Source organism: Zalophus californianus, chromosome X, assembly GCF_009762305.2.
Source record: "Zalophus californianus isolate mZalCal1 chromosome X, mZalCal1.pri.v2, whole genome shotgun sequence".
Classification (NCBI taxonomy): Eukaryota; Metazoa; Chordata; class Mammalia; order Carnivora; family Otariidae; genus Zalophus; species Zalophus californianus.
In genome coordinates this window covers 47,765,187-47,782,550 of record NC_045612.1, presented here as the reverse complement: position 1 = coordinate 47,782,550, position 17,364 = coordinate 47,765,187, and the positions used below count along the sequence as shown (strand labels likewise).

At 37.5% G+C, this 17,364-nt stretch overlaps 1 protein-coding gene across 4 annotated transcripts in view; it reads left to right on the top strand.

Moving 5' to 3' along the window:
- Positions 1-17,364, top strand: part of CENPI (centromere protein I) — a 64,490-nt gene that overhangs the window by 31,524 nt on the left and 15,602 nt on the right. For all 4 annotated transcript variants that reach the window (XM_027609355.2, XM_027609356.2, XM_027609357.2 and 1 more), the window contains 5 exons: positions 1,206-1,300; positions 5,731-5,866; positions 6,762-6,886; positions 8,492-8,540; positions 8,671-8,889. In XM_027609355.2, coding sequence (XP_027465156.1) covers positions 1,206-1,300; positions 5,731-5,866; positions 6,762-6,886; positions 8,492-8,540; positions 8,671-8,889 — 624 coding nt within the window. The remainder of the gene's footprint in view (positions 1-1,205; positions 1,301-5,730; positions 5,867-6,761; positions 6,887-8,491; positions 8,541-8,670; positions 8,890-17,364) is intronic.

Sequence of the window (17,364 nt, the reverse complement as noted above, 5' to 3'; positions counted from 1 at the left end):
TTGTCCCATGGAAAGAGCAGAAGCCTGTCTGACTTCAGGAGGCAAGATTAGATACAGGGCAGTATCTTTTTACAGGTAGAGCAAACTAAAAATGAAATAAATGACCTTGGGACATAGTATATTTCCTTAGTATATTTCTTGGTGTTAGAGTAGGTTAGGCATAGGCTTAATGGCTGTATCTACTGGGGATATTTATGTAGAGAAGGTTCGTATATAGGGTAGATCTGTGCTTCTCAACATTTTTTTTAACCCACATTTCTCTCATAAACAAAAATCTCATTACTTTAACATGGTGACTGGGTGGATTAGAATAGGTGAGTGGGAAATAAAAGGATTTAAGTTTTCTGATTATGACAGTAATACTGACTACCTTTTCAAATGTTCAAGTCCTTGATTGACACTAAAATAGAACATTGTCTTAGGTGATTCCAAGGTCACTTTCAACTTGAACATATTTATAACTTGAATTTAAGGTATCAGTTTCTTTAAAAAGTATTAATTGAACTGTTCTATGAAGTGAGCATCCCATCAGTGGAGATACTCAAATAGCATCTAGGCCATTATTTGTTAAGGATATGTAATAAAGGTTTCCTGTATTAGGTTTTGGGATGATGAGAGCTTTCACCAAATTTATAGATTTATCCTCATGAATGCTCTGGGCACATCTGTCAAGACTGTATTTGTATGTAAATGGGGCCCTGAGAAATCAAGGCAAAGCCTGAGAAAGGAAAGAATAGAATTGTTTTCCAGTTACAGAAGGTAAGATAAATTTTATGATTGTCAAAAAGGGAGTAAATTATAGTTGTGACACAGGGTGAAAAGGATAGGCAACTCATTTCCATAGCAACTTCAAAGGATCTCAGGGGAGACAGGAAGGAGTGGGTGATACTGTATTTGAAGATGTAATATATGTTATAAATGAATTTAATTTAGAGAAACAAGAGTCTGTTCCTGGGCTGATAAGCTGGGGGCAGTCTTGTAGAGAAAATGGCAAAATAAACTTGTAGTCACATTAATCTGTCTCTTGGAGACTGATCAGGCTGGAGTAGCAGCTATTGGGCTCTGATGCAGAACCCAAGAGCTGGATGCAGTCATCTCCATGGTCCCATTCACCTCTAAGCCTCTGGTTTAATTTGTTAGTTCTCAACACTAAAGTGTGTCTGAATGATTTTATGAATGATTTTTGTTTTGTTTTGCCTTCTCAGTGTAGTGTTCTCCAGAGTCTGAAAGAACTACTGCAGAATTGGCTGTTGTGGCTTTCTGCAGACATCCACATGAAACCTGTGATGAACAGTCCTCTGTGAGTTCTCTTATAACGCTCCACAAGAGATGATCTGTACAAAAATGTTTGCATATAGAGTTTAATAGTGTGGCATGAGACCTTATTGTAAATGCTTAGTCATAGTTTTCTAAAATTTTTTTTGTTACTTTTTGCTCCTCCCTACAATCCTGTGAGGAAGAGTAATTCTTCAAGTTCAGTTCTGTAAATCAGCAAACCCTAAGCCTCTAAGTGACTTGCGAGAGTTACTGTAGCAAAACATTGGAGAAGTGACATTAGAACTTACATCTTTGGCTTCCGTTCAGTTTAGCTCACTTTATAAAACATTTTCTTACTTATATGTAAAGTCAGTCTGATAATGGCTAGGAAAATCTGTAACTTTGCTGTACAGTTTTGTGGGGTTTTTTTGTTTCTTTGGTGTCTTTTGATTATATATATTAATCAATTAATTGATTATATACATTATTTTCACTTTGGAATAAAGAAAGAGCCCCAGATTTCCATTATGTTGATTATTATTAAAGGTGTGCTTTGACTCTTTCTACTAAAATCTTTGGTTTCTCCTATATTATCAGCCACATTATTCTTAACCAACTGAGCCACCCAGGCGCCCACAGCCACATTATTCTTTAACATTAATTTTTAAAAATGTCTATTGTAGAAAATTGCAAACATAATCAAAAGTACAGAAAATAGGGAGATTCTCTCTCTCTCTGCCCCTGCTCACGCTCTCTTTCTAAAATAAATAATCTTTTGTTTTTTTAAAGATTATATTTATTTATTTTTGCAAGAGCGAGAGAGAGCAAGCGGGGAGTGGGGAGAGGTGGGTGGAAAGAGGGAGAAGCAGACTTCCTGCCCAGCAGGGAGCCCAATGCGGGACTCGATCCCCAGGACCCTGGGATCATGACCTGAGCCGAAGGCAGACACTTAACTGACCAAGCCACCCAGACGCCCCAAATAAAATCTTTAAAAAAAAAGTATAGAAAATGGTACAGTGTTGCTTCTATATGTGAATCATCTAACTTCAACAGTTACCAGGTCATGATTAATTTTTTTTTAAGATTTTATATATTTATTTATTTGAGAGAGAGAGAGAGCATGCACATGCACAAGCTGGGGGACGGCCAGTGGGAGAGGGACAAGCAGACTCTCTGCTGAGCAGGGAGCCTGACTCGGAGCATGATCCCAGGACCCCAAGATTATGACCTGAGCTGAAGTCAGATGCTTAACTTGAGCCACCCAGGTGCCCCTAAGTTTTTTTTTAATCTCTACCACTCCTCACTTTCTTCTTCCTTTTTTCTAGATTTTCTTAAGCAAAAAGCAAAACCCAGACATCATTTCAGCTGTTGAAAAATTATAACCAGTATAATACCAAAAGAATTAATAGCTTCATTTTATCACCATTTAAAAACATTTTTATTTTTTTAAGATTTTATTTATTTATTTGAGAGAGAATGAGCGAGAGCATGAGCAGGAGGAAGAGCAGAGGGAGAGGGAGAAGCAGACTCCCCGCCGAGCAGGGAGCCCAGTGTGGGACTTGATCCCAGGACCCTAGGATCACAGCCTGAGCTGAAGGCAGACACTTAACCAACTGAGCTAACCAGGTGCCCTAAAAACATTTTTAATTGAAATACAGTAGATGTGCAATATTATATTAGTGTACAACATAGTGATTTGACAATTCTGTATATTGCACAGTACTAACCATGATAAATGTGGTTACCATTTATCACCAAAGTTATTGCTATATTATTGACTATGTCCCCTATGCTATCCTTTTCAACCCTGTGACTTATTTTATAACTGGAAGTTATTATACCTCCTACTCCCTAATCCCCTTCACCTGCTTTGCCCCCACCCCCACCTCCATCTCTTCTGGTAGCCATCAGTTTGTTCTCTGTATTTGAGTCTGTTTCTGGTTTTTTGTTTCTTTATTCATTTGTTTTGTTTTTCCACATATAAGTGACATATGGTATTTGTCTTTCTGTGTCTGACTTATAAAGAAAAAATAGTTCTTAATATCTTTAAATATCTAATCAGCATTCAAATTCCCTATATTATCAGTCATAGTCTTACTTTATAAGTACAAGGATCCCTTAGCTTCAGTTGCACGTAGTTGCAGTTAGTGGTTAGCTTGGTTACATTAGCTCCTACTTTTCTATGTGTTCTTATCCTTATAGTGATCTCTTACTTTGAGAGGAGCATGGTGAATAGAAGCTTCTTGGGAGTTGCCTGGAAATTGTTTTTAGTTCTTCATATTCATTATTGCAGTGTGTCCATAGATCATGTATGTCTGGTTACTTTTAGAAGGAAATGAAGCATTATGAGTAGTGAAAGCATCTTGTAAGGCTGTGCTTCTCAAAGTCCGGTCTCTGGACCAGTAGCATCAGCATCACTGGGAGATGTTAGAGATGCAAAGTCTCAGGCCTTAACCTAGACCTACTGAAGTAAATTCTGGTAATCTATGTTTTAACAAAAGCTCTCATGATTTTGGTGCTAGCTAAAGTTTGAGAACCACGATCATAAATTAAGTGTTTAGCCTCTTCAAACATCCCAATTCTATTAAGGATAGTATGTTTGAGTTTATAATCTTCTGGCAATTTGCAATGTAAGTCTTAAGGCATCCCGATATAGGAGCTTTACAATTTCTGTATTTCCAAAAATCCTAGGAGCCTTTTTAAATTAGTGTCCTAAATTTTGGGAGGGCATTTATTTATTTTTATTTAAATTCAATTAACATGTAGTGTGTTAATTAGTTTCAGAGGTAGAGTTCAGTGATTCATCAGCCTTATATAGTACCCAGTGCTCATTACATCATAGGGGGGCATTTTAAAAGGAGCTTTGTGGGTGTCTGGGTGGTTCAGTCTGTTGAGCATCTGCCTTCGGCTTGGGTCATGATCCAGGAGTCCCGGGATTGAGTCCCGCATTGGTCTTGCTGCTCGGCGGGGACTCTCCTTCTCCCTCTGCCCCTCACCCCACTCTCTATCTGGCTCGCTCTCGCTCTCTCAAATAAATAAAATTTTTAAAAAATCTTTAAAAAAATAAAAGCTTTGTTTTCTAAAATTCTTAAGCAAATGGACATAAATGTAGATAACTTCAATGTCATAATACCATTTGGCATTTTTTAATACAGGGTTTTTTTGGGTGCAAAATGGTGGTTTTATTAAAGCACGGGGACAGGACCAGTGGGCAGAAAGAGCTGCTATCTATAATACAGTTCTTAGGTTCTCAGTAACTCCTTTTATTTTGGAGATACAGATGTAATGCCATGTCCCTCTCATGACCATATGCCACATGACTGTCAAAGAGGGACTAAATTGTAGTTGTAGATCACGAGGAGAGAAGGGTAGGAAACTGTTCTCAGAAGTGGTTCTTCATTGGGTATTTTTGGTTGGTGCAGTGAATGGGAAGAGTGTGCTACCATTATTTAGTAGGTGGGAGCCAAGGATGGTAAACGTATTACTGTGGGTGGGGAGTAGGAGGCAATCCTGAATAGGGAATTGTTTCATCCAAAATGCCTCTGGTGTCCTGTGGAGAAAGACTTCAGAGGATGCTGTTCTGAGCCGTCATCATTGTTCAAATTATTTCAGACACATTTGCCTGGTGCTGCCAAAAATCATAGTTAAAATATAGTTTGCAAATCGCCAGCTGACTATATGGATGCCCACCTATGTGAATGGTCTCCTAATCTTTCCCTGCTCACTCTGGCACTGAGCCATCAGGGTGGTGGGTAGTGGGAGAGTCATTATTTCTCTGGCTCTAAGACTATATATGCTGTTCTTTATTTCTTGTGCATAACCATTGTTGACTACCTGGATCAGAGGGTAAAGCTATGAAATCACATTTCTAGGTCTTTTCCTAATCCACTCAACAGTGGATTGAAGGACAGGGGTGAGTAGATGGATGAATTGAACCAGTTATACCCATGTGTGATTTAAAGAGACATAGTTCATTGATTTGGGAAGAATATGAAATATCCACATTTGGTTTTTAGTGGAAGATAGAAAGATGCCAAAAATTTTTCTACTTTAGTCTTAGGATTGAATTGAGTTCCAGTTAAAGTGAAAATATTTTTAATAGCATTTCAGCTCAGGAATTCAGGTAAAATTAGGTCTTGATTTGTATACTCAGAAACTAATTTGCTAAATGCTATGGTTCTTGGACACTGGTAATATTATCTAAAGTCTTTCTGGAGCATAATCCTTTATTTCTCTGGTATTTAGTAGAATGGTTGCCGAGGATGTTCTGTGAAATGATCTTAATGATTCTCTGGAGAGCTGTGTAGTTTTATGGTTAATCACTGTGGTTTAAAAAAAGTCAATTATACATTGGAGCACTGATCGTTTTCTGAAATCCTCAACAACTTTTTGCTATCTATTATTTACCTCTAGCTTGGAAATTGTGAAAACGTTTGCTAATGTGGATCTGAATGTCATGATTTCTTATTGCAGAGAGACAACTTTAGGTGGATCCATGAACTCTGTGTCTGAACTGATTCAGTACGTGGGGCGGCTGTCCACTACTGCAGTGCGCTTGGAAAACAACAGTACTTTCTTACTGCACTTTATTTTGGATTTCTATGAGAAGGTAGTACACATCCCATTTTTTTTCTATTTAGATTTTTGTGATGGCTATCTGCTTTACTGCTCTGTTATTTAAATTTTATGTACAACTCTTAGTTGGGTTTTGACCTTATTAGCATAGTTAAAATAAGCTACTTATTTTGAAGTTAATGATCATATTCTCACCTGAATAACTGACTTTCATAAAGTGGATAAACAAGTGCCTTTTGTGAAGGTTCAGGAACTGTTTCAGTGGACATTCCTTGGAAGAATGCTGACCCTAGACAGAAGCCTGTCTCTAGCATCACTTTTTGCTCATTCATTGTACATCCCAGACCCCTGGCAAAAACAAAACAAAACAAAAAAACACCCTGTTGTTTCTTCAGCTCTCCACTTCCAACTTTCAACCACCTTATTTCTCATAGTACCTATAATTCTGGTCTTTGATTGTTTTATAAACTATTTGATGTGGACAGAAATATTATCCTTGAAGTACCCACTAGTCTCAGTTTTCCTGGCTTCCTCCCTGCACTATTTGTCTTGTGTTATATATTTACGTTGAAACATGCTCCTTTGTTTTCCAGGTTGACAGCTAACTAATATGATAAATCAGTATTAATGGGACTTAAGGTGAAAGAAGTGCTCCCTTCCCCTTTCTTCCCAACTTGAAGATCTCTTCCCAGAAAAAAATAGAATATTTTAGTAATGACCTTGTAGAAATAATCCTCTATGGCAAGTGTGATGTTTAGTGAGGTACATTTTTAAGCAGGCTTGTGGCTACCTGTTCTATTTATGAATCAGGCAGGCCCAAATCTTAGGTTCTATTATTGCTTATTCTCTATTGCTAATTCTTTGGGTGAACTTGGTTGAGGGCATCTGGGGAATAATCTATGTACTGATGTTATCATTCTTCCCAAAAGGTGTGTGACATATATATAAATTACAACCTTCCATTAGTGGTGTTGTTTCCTCTGGGGATCTTCTATTCTGCTCTTCTCAGCCTAGATTCCAGTATCCTGAACCAGCTATGTTATATCATGCACAGGTACAAAGCATTTCTATTGTTTTATAAATGAACACATCATACTTCTATCTTTGTTTTTCAACTGTACAATAAATTATAATTTATAAATATACTATAATAAGCTTATTGTATATAATATAATAAAATATTAAATACAATAAGGAACTATTTCCATTTTCTGCCAGAACCTGTGGAAATAAGAAACATGTCTTCCTTTTGGTAATGATCTTCCAATATGGGGCTATTTTAACTGTGTTTTTGAGATATCACTGTGGGGGATATGGATTTAAAGAATTCATAGTTAATGGGAATAAAAGGCACAGCATAGGGAATATAGTCAGCGATATTGTAATAGCATTGTATGGTAACAGATGATAGCCACAGTGAGTGGTGAGCATAGTATAATGTATAGACTTGTCAAATCACTGTGTTGTACACTTGAAACTAATGTAACATTGTATATCTGCTACACTCATTTTTAAAAATTAAAAAATATTCATAGTTAAAGAATCTTGTGCAGTGGTACTGATGCACTCAGCATTGTTCATTCTCATTGCTGTATCTTAAAGAAAAATTAGTCATTTGCTAACAACTGTTTTGGGTCTACATAGCTTCTCTGATAAAAAGAACATTTTTTGGGAGATTAGGGGAGCTATTGCCAATTATATGAAACTAAGTATTATTTCTAATCCCCTCTAGTTTTTCATTTATAGGCTGAAATTACTCTTTTTAGTCCACAACTGTTATAGACCCTTTTGGCAAAACTTGTAGGATTATGCCAAGGTTAGAATGTTTGTAAACTAATTAATAGTTCCCAGGCAAGAAAAAAACATTTTTTTAAAGATTTTATTTATTTTTTTGTCAGAGAAAGAGAGCACAAGCAGGGGTAGCAGCAGGCAGAGCAGGTAGAGGGAGAAGCAGGCTCTCTGCCCAAGCAAGGAGCCCAACGCGGGACTCGATCCCAGGACCCTGGGATCATGACCTGAGCCAAAGGCAGACGCTTAACCGACTGAGCCACCCAGGCGTCCCAAGAAAAAAAACATTTTTAAGTTTCTCCTTTATCCTTTCTACTGTACCTTTTTTCTACATTAAGAAAACATGTTTTAAATCAGTGAGTGCTCTTTTTTTTAAAAGATTTTGTTTATTTGAGAGAGAGAGACAGAAAGCATGAGCAGGGGGAGGGGCGGGACAGAGGAAGAGGGAGAAGCAGACTCCCCCTTGAGTGGGGAGCCCTATGCGGGGCTCAGTTCTAGGACCATGACTTGAGCTGAAGTCAGTTGCTTAACCTACTGAGCCACCCAGGTGCCCCATCAGTTTCTGCTCTTGAACCTCTATTAATTTTTTTATAATGAAACATTAAAAGCATTTCGATCATTGTTTTTTATTTTTCAGGCATAATTTACATACAGTCAAGTGCATATCTTAAATGTATAACTTAATGTTTGAGCCTCTATTTTTATTCTTTGAGAAGAGTGTAGCACAGAGGAATAAAAACCTTAACTAGACAGCTGGGTATTGGTGTATGTGGACATCTGCATATATTTACATTTAAAATGTACACTTTTGTTTATGTTTACATTTCAAAAGCATTTAATGTTCAAAATTTCATTCTATTCTCCCTTTTAGGTATCGTAACAATTTGACTGCTGCCAAGAAAAATGAGTTGGTACAAAAGGTATGGATGGTAAAGCTCTGTGTTAAATCATCAGTGTTTAAAAATTGAGTTTTGGATATATATGATCTGGGAATAAGAAGGAAAGGGAGAATAGGTGATAATGAAAATATTTTTTTTTCTTTCCCAATAGACAAAATCAGAGTTCAATTTCAGCAGCAAAACCTATCAAGAATTTAATCACTATTTGACAGCCATGGTTGGTTGCCTGTGGACATCCAGACCTTTCCAGAAAGGATTATATATTGACCCTGAAGTCTTAGAAAAAGCTGGAATAGCAGAGTATAAAAACAGTTTAAATTTAGTTCATCACCCTGCTCTATTGAGTTATGCTGTTTCCTTTCTGCTACAGGTAAGGGCATTTAAGGGATTTTTAAATTTTATATAGGAATATTATAACAGCAGAAATAGGAAATGCCATAAATTTAGTGTGTCTGAATTGTAAGACGTGTTCAGTCATTCCTTTTTAAGTGTCAACTAGATTTTGGGCATTGTGCTAGGTTCTGGAGATTCAAAGTTAATTTAAGTAAGTTTTTTTTTTATTTTTATTTAATTTACTTTGTATTATTATGTTCAATTAGCCAACATATAGTACATCATTAGTTGTTTTTTTTTTTTTTTGATGTAGTGTTCCATGATTCATTGTTTGTGTATAACACCCAGTGCTCCATTCAATACATGCCCTCTTTAATACCCATCACCAGGCTAACCCATCCCCCCACCCCTTCCCCTCTAGAACCCTCAGTTTGTTTCTCAGAGTCCATAGTCTCTCATGGTTCATCTCCCCCTCCAATTTCTCCCCTTAATTTTTCCCTTCCTACTATTTTTTTTTAACATATAATGTATTGTTTCAGAGGTACAGGTGTGTGATTCAACAGTCTTACACAATTCACAGTGCTCACCATAGCACATACCCTCCCCAATGTCTATCACCCAGCCACCCCATGCCTCCCACCCCCCACCACTCTTAATTTAAGTAAGTTTCTACCTCCCAAGAGCTTGCTTGGCCTTGTGGCAGACAGACTTGTAAATGTTACTATAATACAGAGAGGTGAAATGAGAAAAGGTACAGTCATGAGAAAGCTGGGGGGAGTGATTATTAGTTCAGTTCTGCTTGGGTAGAGGTGGGACCAGGTAAGAAAAGGCTGTGGAGAAGTGGAAGCTCTCATAAAATTCTTCTAGACATGATGGAAAATGTAGGCTAGATAATATTATAATTAGAGTTGGAGTCTTCACCAAATACTGCTGATTCAATGGATATCAATATGCTGGAAGGGAGTAAATGTGGTCTTCTCAGGACTTTATCATCAGCCCTGTCATTTTCATTCCTTACCATAGTGTTAGGTCTTTGTTACTGCATTCCTTTATCAGTGACATGAGGAATTCAAATGGTGTGCATATCAAACATGTGGATGACACAACAGGATGGGATTACAAATACAGTGATAGAATCTAGATTCAGAATTCCCTTAACAGATCGGAACATTGAGGAATCAAACAAAATGAAAAAGAAATGTACAGAATGGGGGAGATATTCATTGAATAATTGCTTAATGTGTGCATGCACTGAACCAGGCACTGTGGTGAACAAGACACATCTGGGTGTTGTCCTCATAAAGCTTATAGTCTAGTTGGGGAGGCAGTCGTTAAATAGACATCTTAGAATAAAGAATGATGAGTAATACAGGGAAAGTACAGAGGAAAATGAAAAAATGTACAGGGGTGCTTACTTGATTCAGGCTTTACAGAAGTGATGCTAATCACAGCTTTGAATGATGAGCATGATCTTGTCAAGATAGGAGCAGTATTTGAACAAAAATGCAAAGATAGAGCAGGGGACAGTAGATTTTTTCTGTTAGAGGGCTAGATGGTAAGTATTTTAGGCTTTGTAAGCCATGTTGTCTCTGTTGAGACTATTCAACCTTGCCAGTGTAGCGTGAAAGTAGCCGTAGACAGTGGATAAACAAATGAATGGAGTTGTGTGCTAATGAAAGTTTATTTACAGAAACAGGTATTGGGTTGGATGTGAGCCATGGGCTATGGTTTGCTGGCCCCTATTTAGAGCTTGTCATGTTTGAGGAACTTAAGTAGAACTGTAGGGTTTGAGCAGGGGTTCTACCCTAACAGAAGTACCCAGGGTGCTTTTCCAAAGTATACATCCTTGATTGTTCCCACCCTGAGACTCTGATTTAATAACGCTAGGGTGACATCCAGAATCTTCTTTTTTAATATAATTATTCTGATACACAGCAAGGGTTGAGAACCACTGGGCGAGCCAGTAGCATGACAGGAGATGAGGTCTTGAAATGTAGTCAGGGACCAGATGGTGAAAAAAGTATTATGTAGGCCTTCAAAAACATATTGATTGATTTCAGTATCTGAATAAAAATTACGTTTTTAAGTACATAGAGGGATTTCAGAGCTGTAGAGTTTAGTGATTTTCTGATATTCTTTCTTCTTTTTCTCACCTTCATAACTTGTCTGATCTATCATATATATAAAAACTTGTTTCAAATTAATAGTATTTATATTACTATTAATGAGAGTACTGGATGAAATTTGAAATAATTTTAGTTCTTTTTGCCTCTGGACTAAATCCTACTAAAACTGTACAGTGCATATACTACATTTTATATATATTTTGATATATTGGTTTCAGTTTCTTTTCATGCTTTAGAGGTTGCTTTTTAAAATTTAATTTCAGGGGCACCTGGGTGGCTCAGTCGGTTGGGCGGCTGCCTTCGGCTCAGGTCATGATCCTGGGGTCCTGGGATCGAGCCCCACGTCTGGCTCCCTGCTCGGCAGGGAGCCTGCTTCTCCCTCTCCCTCTGCCTGCCACTCTGCTTACTTGTGCTTTCTCTCTATCTCTCTGCCAAATAAATAAATAAAAATCTTTAAAAAAAATAAAATAAAATTTAATTTCATTCCTAGAATATGTAAGGCATTTACCTGATTCCAAATTCTGAACTATAGAAATCTCGCTTCCATCCTTGTCTCCTTTTCTCTTCTTTGTCTGTAGGTAGCCATTTTTATTGCTTCTTGTTTTTCCCATCTAGTGTTTCCTTTCTTTAAACTTAGTAAGCATTGTTTGGGGCACCTGGGTGGCTCAGTTAAACGTCTGCCTTTGGCTCGGGTCATGATCCTGGTGTCCTGGGATCGAATCCCACATCGGGCTCCCCTGCTCTGCAGGGAGCCTGCTTCTCCCTCTCCCTCTGTTGCTCCCCCTGATTGTGCTCTCTCTCTCTCTGTCAAATAGATAAATAAAAATCTTTAAAAAATAAACTTAGTAAGCATTGTTTTGTAATCTGTGTCCGATAATTCCAGTATCAGAAGTTTTCATGTGTATCTGTTGCCTCTTTTCTGCTGCTGCTTCCTCATGTTGCTTGATTTCTTTGTGTGTCTGGTTATCTTTGGCCATGTGCTGGATACCTGGAATATTATTTGTAGAAGGAATCGGAAGATTAGAGTGAGATCTTCCTAGAGAGAACTTTCATTTACTTTCTACAGGTACCTAGGAGTACTCTTTTGTGTGGGACTACCCTAATCCAAGTTCTATGCCTAAGGTTCCTTGGATCATAGGTGGATAGACTGCCGGCCTGTGAGAAGGCTAATTTACTTCTGGTGAACTCTTACCTTGAAGGTATAGCCTTTTGGGTTTCCAGTGTAAAGTGGGGGTTGGTTTATAAGAGTTCCCACTTTTGGCAAACCCTGTGCTTTGACTTTAGTTACCTTAGTCCTTTGAAGCTGTGGAAGTGCAGCTCAGTTTTGCAGCTGATTCCTCTGGACTGGCAAATTGGTAAAAGCCAAGAGTGACTTTGAGAATTAGGTTTACCCATTTGGGTTCTCATCTTCTAGATATTGGCTTACCTTACCATAGATTTTGGCTTTCCTTACCATAGAGTTAGGTCTTTTTTACAAATTTTTTTTTTGTGTTGTAGATTTCAAACATACACAAGTACAGAGAATAGTACAATAAACCCCCACATGCCCATCACCCAGCTCAGTATCTACTCCCACCCAGTTTTACTACCCAATTATTTTGAAGCAAATACCAAAGGTTATACAATTTTGCTGTAAATGCTTCATTATATACCTATAAAAGATAGGGGCACTTTTTAAAAATTTGTCTTTTTAAAACAGCTTCATTAAGATACAATTCAAATACAATACAATTCACACATTTAAAGTGTACAGTTCAGTGGCTTTTAATGTATTCACAGAGCTGTGCATCATCATAATATATTTTATAATATTATCCCAAAAAGAAACCCTTAAAACCCTTAGCTGCCACTCCTGTCTCCCCATTCCCCACCCCCATCCTGGCAAATACTAATCTATTTTTTATATCTGTGCAGAGTCACTTATTCTGGAAATTCATCAAAATGAACTCATACAATACATATTATTTTGTGACTGGCTTCTTTCACTTAGCATAATGTTTTCAAGGTTCATCTATGGCATAGCATGTACCATTACTTCATTTGTTTTTATTGCCAAATAATATTTTTTAGTACAGATGTGCTTCATTTTGCTTATCCATCAGTTGAGGGACTTTGGGGTTATTTCCACTTTTTGGCTATTATGAATGATGCTTCTATAAAGATTTGTGTACAAAGTTTTGTGTGAACATGTTTTCCTTTCTCTTGGGTATATACTTAGGCGTGAGAATGCTGGATTATATGGTACCTCTTTGTTTAACTATTGGAGGAACTTCCAGACCGTTTTCCAAAGTAGCTGCGCCATTTTACATTACTACCAATAGTGTGTTTCCAAAGTAGCTGCACCATTTTACATTACTACCAATAGTGTGTGAGGGTTCCATTTTCCCCATATCTTCCCCAAGACTTGTTATTCTGTTTTTTTTTTTTATTCTAGCCATCCTAGAGGGTGTGATGTAGTAACTTACTGTGGTTTCAGTTTTCATTTCCCTGATAGCTGTTTATGTTCAGCATCTTTTTATGTGCTTATTGCCCATTGCCCATTATATATTTTCTTTTTTTTTTTAAAGATTTTATTTATTTGAGAGAGAGAGAGAATGAGAGATAGAAAGCACGAGAGGGAAGAGGGTCAGAGGGAGAAGCAGACTCCCCGCTGAGCAGGAAGCCCGACGTGGGACTCGATCCTGGGACTCCAGGATCATGACCTGAGCCGAAGGCAGTCGCTTAACCAACTGAGCCACCCAGGCGCCCCATTATATATTTTCTTTGGAGAAATGTCTGTTTAGACCCTTTGCCCATTTTTATTTTTATTTATTTTTTAAAAAGATTATTTATTTGAGAGAGACAGAGAGAGAGAACACGAGCAGGGTGAGGGGCAGAGGGACTAGCAGACTCCCTGCTGAGCAGGGAGCCCGATGTGGGGCTTGATCCTGGGACTCCAGGATTGTGACCTGAGCCAAAGGCAGACGCTTAACCGACTGAGCCACCCAGCCACCCCAAGACCCTTTGCCCATTTTTAAAATAGGTTATTTGTCTTATTGTTACTGACTCATTGAGAGTCATTTCTATATTCTGGTTTTAAGTTACTTATCAGATCTATGATTTATAAATGTTTTCTGTGGGCTGTCTTTTCATTTTTTTGTTCATCTCTTGAAAGACAAAAGTTTTTAATTTTGGTGAACTTTTTAATTTATGAATTTTTTTCTTTTGTCTCTTGTGCTTTTTAAAAATGGCTTTCTTTGTCCCCGTTCCCCCAGCCCCTGGCAACCACCATTCTGCTGTTAGCTTCTATGAGTTTGATTATTTTAGATTCAACATGTAAGTGGTATCATGTAGTATTTGTCCTTCCGTCTTTGGCTTATTTCACCTAGTATAATTTCCTTCAGGTTTATCCATGTTCTCATAAATGGCAGGATTTCCTTCTTTTTAAAGGCTGCATAATATTCCATTGTATGTATATACCACATTTTCTTGACACATTCATCTGTTGATGGATATTTAGGTTGCTTCCCTGTCTTGGCTATTGTGAATAATGCTGTAGTGAACATGTGAGTTTAGATTGGTCTTCAAGATCCTAACTTCAATTCCTTTGGATGTATACCCAGAAGTGGAATTGCTGGATCATATGGTGTTCTATTTTTAATTTTTTTGAGGACTCTCCATACTGTTTTCCATAGCAGGGCACCAATTTACATTCCCACTTATAGTGTACAAGGGTTGCCTTTTCTCTACATTCTTGCCAACACTTTTTATTGTTTGTTTTTTGATAAAATTAATCTTAACAGGTGTAAGGTGATATCTCATTGTGGTTTTGTTTTGCATTTCCCTGATGATTAGTGATGTCGGGCACCTTTTCATGTATCTGCTAGCCATTTCTATGTCTTCTTGGGAGAAATAACTCTTCAGTTCCCTTGCCTGTTTCTTAATTGGGTTATTTGGGGTTTTTTGCTGTTGAGTTGTAGGAATCCCTATGTATTTTGTATATTAACCCTTTATTAGCTTAGTTTGCAAATATTTTTTTCCATTCAGTATGGCTGACTTTTCACTCTGTTGATTTTTTCTTTTCCTGTATAGAAGCTTTTTAGTTTGATGTTACTCCACTTGTCTATTTTTGCTTTTGTTGTCTGTGCTTTTAGTGTCCTATCCAAGAAATCATTGCCAAGGCCAATGTCCAGAAGCCTCTTCCCTATGTTTTCTTCTAGGAGTTTTACAATTTTGGGTCTTACATCTAAGTCTTTAATCTATTTCAGGTTAATTTTTGTGAGTGGTATAAGGTAGGGGTCCAATTTCGCTCTTTTGCATGTGGATACCCAGTTTTTCTAGCACCGTTTATTGAAAAGACTCTCCCAGTTTTGTGTTGTTAGCACCCTTGTAATTTCTGAACTCTATTCTGTTCCATTGGTTTGTGTCTATTTTTATTTAAGTACCATACTGTTTTGATTACTGGGACTTTGTTATGTATTTTGAAATCAGGAAGTATGATTTCTCTAGCTTTGTTCTTTCTCAAAATTGTTTCAGCTAATCAGGGTCTTTTATAGTTCCCTATGAATTTCATGATTTTTTTTCTTTCTGTAAAGAATGGCATTGGGAGAGACCCCTGGGTGGCTCAGTCGGTTAAGTGTTTGCCTTCGGCTCAGGTCATGACCCCAAGGTGTGGGATCGAGTTCCACATCAGGCTCCTTGCTTGGCGGAGAGCCTGCTTCTCCCTCTGCCTACTGCTCCCCCCTGCTTGTGGTCTTTCTCTCTCTGACAAGTAAATAAATAAAATATTTTATTTATTTATTTGACAGAGACATAGCGAGAGAGGGAACACAAGTAGGGGAAGTGGGAGAGGGAGAAGCAGGCTTCCCACTGAGCGGGGAGCCCGATGCGGGGCTCCATCCCAGGACCCTGGGGTCATGACCTGAGCCGAAGGCAGACGCTTAACAACTGAGCCACCCAGGCACCCCAATGAATAAAATCTTTTTTTAAAAAAGAATGCCATTGGGATTTTGATAGGGATTGCATTGAATCTGTACTGTTGCTTTAGCTATACTATGGATATTTTACCAATATTAATTTTCTGAATCCATGAACATGGGATGGCTTTAAATTTTTTGCATATATTTTAATTTCTTTTACTGGTGTTTTATAGTTTCTCAGTGTATAAGTCATTCATCTCCTTTGGTTACATTTATTCCTAAGTATTTCATTCTCTTTAAAACTGTAAATAGGATTTTAATTTCCTTTTTGAAGATTTTATTTATTTATTTGTTTGAGAGGGAGAGCATGAGCAGGGGGAGGAGCCTGGGGGGGTTAGAGAGAGGGGCAAGGAATCCCAAGCAGACTCCACACTGAACATGAAGCCCAACATGGGGCTCTATCTCATGACCCTGAGATCATGACCTCAGCTAAAACCAAGAGTTGGATGCTTAACCACCTGAGCCACCCAGGTGCCCCTCTTAATTTCCTTTGTGGATAATTGGTAGTTAGTGTATTGCTTGTGCTTTTTATGTCATAGCTCAGAAATCACTGCCTAACCCCAAATCATGAGTTTATTCCTATGTTTTGTGTAAGAGTTTTACAGTTTTAGCTCTTATATTTAGATTTTTTTTATCTGTTTTGTGTTAATTTTTGTATAGGATGTGATATAGGTAATCTAACTCGATTTTTTTACATGTGGCTTGTCAGTTTTCCCAACACCATTTGTTGAAAGATTATTCTTTTCGTATTAAAATATCTTGGAACCCTCAAAATCAATTGATCATAGATGTATGGATTTATTTTTGGACTCTCAATTCTTTTCCATTGATCTGTGTCTATCCTTACACCAGTACAAAAATGTCTTGATTGTAGCTTTGAAATCAGGAAATATGGAACCTCCAGCTTTGTTCTTTTCCAAGATTGTTTTGGTTATTCTTGTTCCCTTGAAATTCCATATGATTTTTAGAATTAGCTTGCCAGCTTCTACAAAGAACCACCTGGGATTCTGATAGGTAATCCCTAGATCAATTTGGATAGTATTGCCATCTTAACAATGTTGTCTTCTGGTCTGTGAACATAGAATGTCTTTCCAGTTATTTAGGTCCCCTTTAGTTTTTGTCAACAATGTTTTATAGTTTTCATAGTGTAAGTTTTATACTTCTTTTGTTAAATTTATTCCTGATTATTTTAGTTTTTTGATGTTATTATAAATGGAATTGTTTTCTTTTTTTGAGTATAGTTGACACACAATTTTATGTTAGTTTCAGTTGTACAACATAGTGATTCATCAAATTTATACATTATGCTATGTTCACCATGAGTGTAGCTACTCTCTGTCCCATTACATGGCTATTACAATATCATTGACTATATTCCTTATGCTGGGTCTTTTATTCACATGACTTACTCCTTTCATAACTGGAAGC